At 38.1% G+C, this 11,201-nt stretch overlaps 1 protein-coding gene across 1 annotated transcript; it reads right to left on the bottom strand.

The window, feature by feature from the left end:
- Nucleotides 1-3,023: 3,023 nt before the first annotated feature.
- On the bottom strand, nucleotides 3,024-9,423 carry TM4SF18 (transmembrane 4 L six family member 18). The gene is made up of 5 exons (XM_057421862.1): nucleotides 8,725-9,423; nucleotides 7,679-7,768; nucleotides 6,789-6,931; nucleotides 5,104-5,284; nucleotides 3,024-3,866 (listed from the first exon to the last, which is right to left on the bottom strand). Exons 1-5 carry the CDS (start codon nucleotides 8,899-8,901, stop codon nucleotides 3,852-3,854), a joined length of 606 nt encoding a protein of 201 aa, XP_057277845.1. The 5' UTR covers nucleotides 8,902-9,423; the 3' UTR covers nucleotides 3,024-3,851.
- Nucleotides 9,424-11,201: the final 1,778 nt, after the last annotated feature.

Genomic DNA, 11,201 nt, shown 5'->3' with positions numbered 1-11,201 from the left:
TTTCTTTGCCTAAGTCCTTTGACTCCTCTAAATTACTTTTTCTTGATTTGCAGAAGAACTGCATATTGGTTTTATTTAAAGATAAACACTTCTGACAGGCAAGATTTTTCCATTACAACTTTTAATTGTGCCTCACCCAAACTTTTAAGATATTTCTGTGCCTTTCCCTAGTATCTTTCTCTTAAGGAACTCAAAAAGCTGACAGAGGTGACCAAGCAATATAGGCTACGTACTGCTCTCTAGTAAACAGGGCCTAAAAAGACTAAGCATCTAATTTAATTGGTCAAATTATGAGTCTGCAGTTTGGTGTCATGAATATCCCCTTATTGTTTTAAACCACAGTACCTCAATTTCTCATACTGAGAACGCTGAGAATGCAATGACTGTTCTGGAAGTTTGCTTTGAAAATATAAAGCTGATGTTTTACTTTAAAAATGTTCCTTGATGAAATAAACAAACAAACAAAAAGAAACAAACAAAAAAGAAACCAAAACCAGAAGCAAACATGGAATATTCTGATGAAAAAGTCTTAACAGAAGCTCCCAGACTAAACTGAAACCCCACAGTTTCGTAATTCCCTAATCTGAATATAGTCTCCTGCCCATTCTGCTGTTCTGACCTCCTGCAAAAATTTAGAGGTAAACTTTTACTTTCTGAGGAGCTTCATTTGTCCTCTGCCACCCTATTCCTTTTCGATGTGGGAAAACACCTCCATCCAGCGTGTGAAGAATGAGGAAACTGTACTTCAGTGAGACTCACTTTCACCTGCACAAGGAATAATATACCCCAACATGCAAAGGTGTGTTTGGGGCTCCACAGTATTTTACGACAAATCTCAGCTCACAATTATTTGTGGTCAAAATCAAGTCTCTACATCTATTTCCAGCTGCAGTGTTTTAAATGAATTATATTCCCATTGTAGACACAGCATCTTAATACTCTAACAAAATGCATAGGCTGTAAGGAGCAAATACTGATGAAACTCTTAACTTCTAGATTTCAGTATTAACTCCTTACTTAGTGAAGTTTATAACATCAAACGTGCAGCTTTGTTCCAGGTACGCCCAGGACATTACATTTAACAAGCAACATGCAATTCAGGTTCAGGAACACTTCTTCAAAAAAGGGTTTCTTGTGTGCTAGCATGGAGTGAGCTTCGTCCTGGCTCTGCAGCCTACCTCCTTCTCCTGTTGTCAGGGTGAGGTCACTTTTCTGCAGCTGGAGAGCCAGATGGTCACGTTGTCTTAAACACCACTACCAGAGTTGCCTGTTATGTCTACGTTTCAAGTCAGTTAATATTCCTTACAGGAATCTTTCTTTGCAACAAGGTACAGCTCAAAGTACCTCTTCTTACAGACACCTTATTTAGGATTGAATAAGGTTTTAAATTGGTTAGATCAAGTTTAAATTTGCCTTACGTCCAAAAGCCCTGTGTGAGATAAGCTGTAAAATTTGCAAATTCAATCCACTGTTAGCCTTTAGTGTTCTTACCATTAATTTCAAATTAATAAATTGGCCATTTAAAAGGTGAGCTGCCAAGTCACATTTGAGTCTGGCTACGGCAATGAAGATGCCAATATATAGATAATGGATGAAGAGGGTCGCAGAATCAGTATGTCCAACAAGAACTAAATTACACACCTTTTATTTGATTTAAGCCACTAAAATAGGAGATACCAGTCTCTGATAGGGCAGAAATGTAAATTCATAAGGCAGTAACACACAAACAAGAAAAGAAAAAAGAAAACAAGAATGAACTAAAGACAGCCAAGCCCCATCAATCGTTAGGTACAACCACTAATAATGTTAATATGGAAAAAGCTGTCAAACTAGATACTGCTCTGTGTGTCCTTCATCTGCCAAGCTCAAGACTTTACATAAACAGTCAGAAGATACTGAAAAGTAGAAAGGACATATACAGGAGCAAGAAAAGAGTTAAGTTTCCAGTGTAACTTCAAAGTGTTTCATTTTTTTCATCCAGCATACCAACATCTCTCTCAGTAGACCCTGTTTGCCTAAAGATAAGCCTCTATTTTCCCCATGGCTGAGCTGGAGTCTGAATAGAATACCATTTTTCAATGAAACGGCACCATTCACTTTAGGAATATTTAGCAGTTGTAGGGATTTTCTGCTTTCAATATCTACCCAACACAAACTATTTTTCAGCCAAATAACCAAAATTTTTTTTCAAGTATTTCTAACATCTTCAAAACAAACAGCTCCATAGTTTGCAGGCATGACAACAGCAAGATTCTCCAAGATGTTTGGTAGGAGTATGGGTTGATTGTTAAGTTTTCCTTCCTTTCCTTTTGTCTGCAAAAAATATCCACAAGTCCATGAAAATGTGGGATTATCATTTAAGTAGATTGGTGGTATGATTTATATTTAAGCCTAGGGAAAAACAAGTGTGAAGATACAAACAGTCCCCATTTTATAATTATGCCTTTTTACCATGCATCTCTGAACACCCATGCCACCTTGAGCTAGCTCTATTCTTAAACATCATTCTCAAAAGATTAGCTCCATTCTTAAACATCATTAATTTCTTCATTACTTCTTGCAACTTAATAGTAACTAAGCAATTAAAACTTTAAATGCATTTTTCAAATCCTACAGGAAGAAATCAGCTTTTCAAACCAATCTGGTAAAGGAATATCAAGGCAAAATATGAGTGTTGTCTTGAAAAAATAATTGACTGATATATTCTTTTTTTTTTTCCTAAATATCTTACCCTGATGCTACTTACTGTACAATTTGCAGAGCTAGCAGCATTTTATATTAGATGTTGATATAGCTGAATACCACTAGTTCTGATGTAAGAGATACGTGCATTACCGCAAGTCTGAAGTACATATTTTGCTTTCATCTGGGTGTTCATTCTCTCATAACTAGAGTATTGAGTACAGCCAAATTGTTGCCCATGCAGCTGCAAATGAGCCGAACGTCCACTGTATTGTAAATTCCCAAATTTCCACTTTGAATTAAACATTCTTCAAAAAAAAAAAAAACAACAAACTTTTTAGCTGCTAATTTAAAATGGATTATTCTTTTTCATCTGATTATTACAGTCGAGAATATTAGCCCTCCATTGCAGCAAAGTCAGGGTATTTAGAAGAGTATTAATAAGTTAGCAATGGGTGCTTACAAGGTTCCCTTATATATTCCCTCAAGTCGCATAATAATTGACTAAAAAAAGTTTGCCTCCAAGTATAAAATAAAAAGAAACCCAGTGCAGCTATTACTGTGATCTAACTAGAATGGCTGACTTCAAAGCTGTGTATCTAATCTTTCAATCAGGTCCAGTTGCTGCTCTAAAAGCCCTTCCACGGGAAGACTTGATAGACTTTTTCCAGTAATTGCTTTGTGCAGTTAAGAACTTCCAAGACAGAATGAGCAGGATTAGCTGTTGCCCTTCATCATGATCTGTCTGTAACTAAAATTTATTATCAGAACCTTTTGGAACAACAAGTATTCCTGTGTTCTAAACAAAGAGAGGGGAGTATAAAAGCAGTTCTATAGCAGTTTTACAGCAGTTCATTAAAAAAAAAAAAAATCATATAAAAGCAGATCCATGGTATTCAAACCTCTCTACTGTCAGAACAAGCTAGAGTGTAAAAAATAATGAAGAGTCTCTGCCAGGGACAACTGAACAGGTTAGAAAACAACCAGGAAAATGTAGATGTCAGTTCAAATAACTTCATCTAAGCTACAGAGGCTTGAGACACGAAGATTTAAGACAAGGGTTTCACTGTCTTTGCAGCACTAATATCTACCATCATAAATGTTGGAGAAGCCATTTCTCTTTTTTTCTGAGGGATGATGGAGAAGCAGTGAAGATTTCCTTGTCATTTTCAGAGAATCCCAGCCTGCAAATAAAAAAGGAAGGAAGTGATTGCCCTCTTTTTCTCAGATTAAGTTGTTTGACTGTTCCAACATCCACATCCAATCGAAATCCAACACATTCAGACCCCCAGAGGTGACCCTACTCTGTGCCTGGGGACAAGCTGACAATATTGCTTTTGACTTTTCCGGAAGCTGGGCTGGATCCCAGGCTGAGGAAGCTCTTTCACTGGCAAGAATGTTTTGAGAGAAATTGCTTCAGGCCTTGACCTTATGTAGGTTGCTGTTACAGTAAATTCCTACAAGAAGGCTCCATTATCTGCCTGCCCAAAGCCCTCCAGGGCACCTACAGTACCTCTGCCCTGACTGACCAGCACTGCTCAGGAGGCTTCACGCTGCAGAGGCACTGCCATCCTACTTGCTCTGCTCTCCCAACATTTCTCACTTACATGATAGAACTAACCCTATTGTTGGTGTGTGTATGCATGTGTACACACACGTGTGTGTGTGTGGGGGGTGCACACGCATGCTACTGAGGGCTGAGGGCTGCTGCTTTTCCTAATTAGAAATCTTTCTTTGTGCTGTTATCACTGAGATTGTTAGCGACATAAAGATCCTGAGGGCTCCTTGATCCCAGTACAGACAGGGAGGGTTAAGGATGTCCAATTTGACCCTACCTCCACAGCGAGGGAAAGTGAATGCCACACTAAACTACACTACTTCATACCAGTGTGCAGGTGAGCAGGATCAGTGACTTGAGCTCTGGGGTTCAACTAATTCTTCTGCGCAAAGCAGAGCCTTCTCAGTTATTGTTTCAATAACCTACTGAAAACATAGTAAAAATTGATGTCCAGATCACGACTGCTACATATTGCCTCTTGCATCTTTTTCCTGTCTGCTGTGAAACTCATACATTGACAAGAACATTGACCATATTGAATGCTACAAGAAAGGTACTCAGAAGCCTCTGCTGACATAGGACTAACGGACTCAGCATCAACACTGAATTGCCAGCCACATTTTTCCTTCTCAATCCTAGCCTTAAATGTCAGAATGAGCAGCCACTGATCCCTGTATAACACAAGGAATTAGTGGATGAATTAAACACATTAGATTTATTATCAGTACATATCCTCTGGTAAAAAAAAACGTGGCAGCGTAAAGAAAGCATAAACCGAAAGGGTAGGTCCTCAACTGAGGGAAACTGCTGAAGCTAAACTGACTTGAAGATGGCTGAAGAAATCACCTCTGGTATTTTGTTACCTGGACAAAAACAGAGTAGGTCCCACAGAGTGTCCGTTTCAACTCAGCAGCCACTTTGAGAAAACAGATGATCAACTGCAGTCCACTAAGAGCAATCAGAATAGAGAGTAAGATGATATTCCACTCCACTATGTTAGCAGGTTCAGTGCACCGAGACCAAGCAGCGTAATCTGTGAGGTACCTATTAGAGAAACAGCAATGTGAAGTAAATTAAATGCGGTGAGTAATTCAATTTAAATACACCTATTTCATCTATAATCTATATAAAACCCATATCAGGCTTTATATGTTTCAAGTTTAGGAGCCAGCCTCTAGTCTTTCTTTACACCAGCAAAACTCCTGCCTAGTTTCATCAAACTCAGCTGCATGATAACACTTATTTTCCTCAAATACATCTGTTTCAGTAGGTTCCCTGTTAGACACCCAAGTGTTAGAAAGACACATTTTTTCAAATGGCAGAAGCAAGTCTAAAATGGGAATTTTCCTTTCACTGATTTAATTTCATCTTTATGTGAAGGCCAGCTGACATCAGTTCCACATAGAGAGCAGGAACACCCAACAGTATCAATCTAACCAGCACATGCAGCCTAAACAGCAGAGCTGAGGTGTCACCATGGGCAATTTTCAGTTGTTCTAGAGCCATGCTTTGCATCCTTGAGGATCATAATGTGGACAACAGACATGTGCCCTTTTAACCAAGATATGCTATAGCCTGAAGGTTAATTGCAAAACCTTAGACTCACTGGCTCAGTGTCAGTTGCTTTTTTTCCTAAACATTCATAACTGAAATGCTTTAGGGAAATCTGGAGTGCATTATTCAGCATCTGGCCCTTTTATGTTGAACTCAAGTTCTCCTTTTTGTATTTCCAAATGAGGATGGCAGTGCTGGTGATGCACTGCAGGATACATTTCACTGTTTTAAAATAAAGCTGACTTAAGTCAGAGAAGGTCACAGTTTAGGAACTACCCTGTTGGATGCTGAAGGAACTTGTTTATGATCCTCTGACAAATTGAATCCTCAGTGCGTTCAAATGCAGCTGGAAGACCTTGGCATTATATGACTTGAAATATCCAAGCCTTATAAAATTCTGACCTTTTAACTGGAGAACATAAAATCTTGCGAAAGCAGTCTCAGGTTACCGATCTGAATCAACCTTTCATGCCTGTTAGAAGCTGGGGCACATACAACACTTTGTCTACATTACTTTGGTGTTTTATGAGATACAGCAGCTTTATGCTAAAACTACCACTGATCAAACCACAGAGTTCACTGGGTTTTAGGAGTTCAAGAGAAACCTATTGAGTTATTAAATATAAAAACGCCATCTATAATCCTTGATTCAAAAAGTTGAAGAATTCATGGGAATATACTGAGAAAGTATCCTTCTACAGTCACTCTAATCTTACATTTTTTCACTATATGTGACTGTAACCATCCCCAGATAAAGGACACTTACCTAGATGGACCTCCAGTTCTGATCAGTACAAAGATTCTTACATTTAATCTTTCCTTACAAGGAAACAAATACCTTTCTTTGAAGGTTCTGGTATTCATTCAACGAGTTGAAAAACCTCACTCACCAATACAGGTCTTGTGTTCAAGAGACCATGCCATTTTGTATAAAACTCCAAGAGAATTTGACTGACTATTGTTTTTTCCAGAGATTTACACTGATGTTTCTTACCCTCCAGCAGTGTCTTTGAAGATATAATCCCATCCATCTGATGAATTGCAGAAGGGGCCTTGGATCAACCCCAAGGTAAAAATGATGCAACTATACCCAGAGAAAGCAACTCCAAGCAGGGCCAGCACAATTGATATAAAACTCTGAAGAGGAAAAAAAAAATAAATTATTGTGTGGGGACAGTGTCCACAGCAAATAGTCATTCAGCCTGCCTAGCTACTTCCTTAAGGTTGAATTTCACATTCGATTTCCCCAGTCTTTAAAATTCAGAAAGAAAAATACCAGGTAAAGAACATTAAACATACACACATAAAATAAAGATTGACAGAGTTTAAGACAGTCTCACAACTCCCAGTTAAATATTATTTTGCTATTTGTTTCTGGGGTTTGTTTGTTTGTTTTTTTAACTTGCATTGTTTCACAACTGTTTCCCAAAATGTGACAGGAACACAATCACAAACTAAATAAATTTGCATCCCAGACAGTGTATATTGAGTCATTACTGGAAAAAATAACTTCCAAATACAAGCAAGGGGATGAAGCTGTTTAGTTGGGGCATTTTGTTGAAGCTCTCAGGCCTTCTATGTTCTAATTTTATTTTACAAGGGTTTATTTTATGGTGGGGTTTTTTTTTTGGGGGTTTGGGTTTTTTTTTTGGGTGTTTTTTTGTTTTTTTGTTTTTTTGTTTAGTTTTCTTGCATCCTGCTTATGCATCAGAAGGAAGAAGCTACAATTCCTGTGACCTCTCAATCCAACTTCGAATCCTTCTCTGTAAAAGGAAGTAGAAACATTGCCGTGGAGAAGGCAAAAGGATGTGCTGGAAACACAAGAACAGGAAGGCGCTCAGAAATAATGCTGAAGATACCCACAAAAATAAAACACAGACTCACCCTGTAGGTTTTGTTACAGCTCTCACTCTGGCAGCACCGATAGAACACACTACACTCCAGTATTATTAGAATTACCGCCAGCAGAAGGATCTGTAAGGGGACATTATAAGGCCAGTGAAATGACTGGAGATACTAAGCCAAAGTGTCCACCTATGGAAGATGGCGACTGCATCTGTTATGCTCTGTTTATATTTTAAAGGGTAAAAATGCTTCAAAATATGAATGTCACTGTCACAGTTAACGTTTTCCCAAATTTTCAACTACGCTTTTCTGTTCAAATTCTCTGTCAGATACTTTTCTCTTCACTAGAAAAGTTAAGGTTTTTCTTTTAAGAATACAGAATTTCAGAAGAGTATCTCACATTTTAATAACTCTCCCAATTCAGCACCTTCATAAAACCACCTTACTTACGCACTTTTATTACATACCTGCTTTCTGTCCCTGAGCCTATAGTTCTTTATGAACATAGCAAACAGTATGAGCAGTGGGCAAATCTGTCTTAGTGTATTACTACAGATGAGCATATTACAAATGTAATGGAGAAAATACCAATATGCCCATCACAGTGAGATAATCTTATGCATTTTGCCTAACAACAGTGGCACTTGATACATTGTGAACTGTACCCAGTCCTCTAAATACTGGACTGCACACAGCTCTTAAAAACATCTAAACATTTATGAGAAGCTTTTTTAGGTTTTGTTACATTTTATTTCGGTAAAAGAGTTCTAACTCAGCCTCCACAGAGGCTTAAATCAACACAGTGCCCGGCTCCACAATACAAACATAAATGACACATAAACAAAAAGCCAGCAGAAAAAACAATCGGCACTTCAAAACCACTTACATGAAATTAAATAGTATACACAGCATGTCATTCAGGATATTCACATTTATTTCAGTTTGATCAAGTCTTTCCTGCCTGCAGTGTTTTTGTGAAAGTAATTCATACTGTCTTTAAAAGCACAATTATATTGCTGTACAGGATCCCAACATTACTTGCAGTAGGATGCAATTTATTAAAAAGTCATAGAATCAACACTTACCATCACACCTGAGAAACAGATGCCTTCAAAATACCACACGTAGTTGGGAAGCTGGTAACTGGCGGCATGCAAAGCTTTCCCATTAGGGAAGTATAATAGGATGTTAACAACAATACTCCAAAGTGCAAGAGGTATCAACAGACAACTCAAACAGTTTCCACATGTCTCTAAAGCCATCTCAGGAACTTCAGAAGTTTTGCTCTTCTAAGCTAACAAAAGATTACAAGGTTTTAGATATGAAAGGCGTTTTGACCTCCTTGGATTGATTCAGTCATTTCATATTTGCAGGAACAGGATGACTGGGGTACGCTTCCAGAGAGAGAAGTGCTTAACAGCAGAACAATAGATGCATATCACTGTCTAAACTCATTGTCCTTTCTAAGCGTGTGTCTTTAAGTAGCAGTTGCCCTTCTAAAAGATCCTCCTTTGTGATCTCTCAAATAAAATATGTCAAGAAATTGGACTCAGGAAGGAACTTAAAAAAAAAAAATCTCATTTCCTAGCAACTGCTTAAAAATGCACTCCTCCCGAGAACACAGATTATGATGTACATACTCTGTGACAGAAGGCAGGTTGCTCAGCCTTATTGAAGCCCAAAATTTTTCCTATACCTTATATAGAGAAGGAGGGCTGTCAAATGATAAATATGTCCATACTGCCTTACACTACAGAGAATTAATACCAGAGTTTAGCAGATACCACCCTAAGGGTGAACCAACACTTGCTGCTAACTTGGGGCAGCCTCACTAAAACAGCCCTTGTGAGTCATCAGAAAAATAACCGAAGTTTGGGTTTACTCAATAGGAAAGTCACAGTCAGAGAACAAAAATACATGGGCTTTATCAAAGGCAAGAAGGCTGATTTTAGAAGCAATGATGTCATGGCATATTTTTGTTCTGTTTTCAGAACTTCAATAGCTGTTTTCAGGCTCTGCACATGAGGGTTCTCTCATGATCTCATAAAAAAACTGGGTTGCATGTTGAAACTAATTCCTTCCTATTGCTCTGAATGAGATCAAGGAAATGGGCATGGTGGTACTCATGCAATTACACCCTTTTTCTACATGTTCTCTGCTGTGACTCTCCATTTCCCCCTCTTTTTCTAGGATGCTTCATTTTGAAGTCCTTATACTTTAATCTGAGGATTTTCCCATATTCCTGGTTTACTCCCTAATCACTACAGACACTTTTATCAGGATTGCCTCTAATAAAAATTAGCAGCAAACCTCCCTCTGCAGGCTCACAGGCATGGACAGAACTCATATCATCAACGCTATGCCTTACAGTTCAGAAAAAACAGCTGAATTAGAAGCAGGCACATCACATCCCCGGGACTGATTTTTTTATTAGAAAACTCAGAGATCATGTAATAGGCTAAAAACAATGTAATTGGCTGCTATTTCCCATAGTAATCTACTCTGATTAAAGAAACATACAAAATGACATCTGAGACAGTATTTTTTCTGCAGTATAGCAGTCTACATCATGACTTACTTTGTACTTAAACTGAGCTCTGCAAATACCAAATCAAGGTCTGTATTTTTGTTGGCACACTATGTTGCTAGAACAAAAAAAAAAAACCAAACAAAAAACCACCCAACCAAAACCAAAACCCACTCCATTTTATACTAAATATTACGCAAACCTAGGAATTAGTTTCTCAAATATCTTACCAAGTGTTGCAAGAACTGCTTTCTTGTTGCTGTCAATATCCAAAAGTTGATGCCAAGCCCATTACCGAAAAGCCATGTTTACTCTGGATGAGTGAGTTCTCTGCTAACTGAAATAACCTAAAACCAACCTCTTCTCCATGATAAACTGATAAAGCTCCCAAACCACTGTCTTACGCATATGGCAACAAAGGAATTCAACTGGCCTTTTTTTAAATCACAACATAAGCAATGAGTACTAATACTGTGCATTAGCACTGCATGCATCTGAGCTAAAATTTTAATTTTAAACTCTAACCTAATCATTCTGCCCACTGGAATTTCTAAAGTTGATTCAGTTCTTTAATTAGTTGTGTATGCCAGAAAGACAAGTAACAACCACGCAAGCATGAAAGCAAACAAATCTGTAAGTTGTATGGGAATTAAGCCCTTTCCATCAAGACCCTCTTTTCTTAGAACCATAGAACAGTTAGGGTTGGAAAGGACCTTAAGATCACCTAGCTCCAAACCCCCTGCCATGGGCAGGGACACCTCACACTAAACCATGTCACCCAAGGCTTTTTTTCTTCTTCCTCCTCTCACTCTACCCTTAATTTAAACTTGCAGAGCTTTCTTCAAACAGTGTTTCTTCATATATAAAGACACCATGCTGCAAAGCTGCAAGGAATTTTGCGTGTATACACACATACACGCACATATTCTCTTCTTAGCAGGGCAAGACACAGATAAATACAATAAGCAGTTGCAGTAAAGTATGAAAGACTGCCCTCAACTATTTCTATGTATTTATGTATGAATAAATGACATT

The sequence above is a fragment of the Pezoporus wallicus genome, unplaced genomic scaffold, assembly GCF_028554395.1.
Source record: "Pezoporus wallicus isolate ANWC-B61680 ecotype Strahan unplaced genomic scaffold, APGP_CSIRO_Pwel_v1 scaffold_7402, whole genome shotgun sequence".
In the NCBI taxonomy this organism is placed as follows: domain Eukaryota; kingdom Metazoa; phylum Chordata; class Aves; order Psittaciformes; family Psittacidae; genus Pezoporus; species Pezoporus wallicus.
Note: the sequence above shows the minus strand (reverse complement) of the source record. Positions and strands in the feature narration are given on the sequence as shown.

Bases quoted from the DNA above. Each gene is read 5' to 3' on its own strand.
- TM4SF18 (XM_057421862.1), bottom strand. From the start codon at position 8,901: ATGGCTTTAGAGACATGTGGAAACTGTTTGAGTTGTCTGTTGATACCT. The intron at 7,769-8,724 runs GTAAGTGTTGAT...GTCCCCTTACAG, and splicing joins TCTGTTTCTCAGGTGTGATG to ATCCTTCTGCTGGCGGTAAT. The intron at 6,932-7,678 runs GTGAGTCTGTGT...TTTCCTCTTCAG, and splicing joins GCTGTAACAAAACCTACAGG to AGTTTTATATCAATTGTGCT.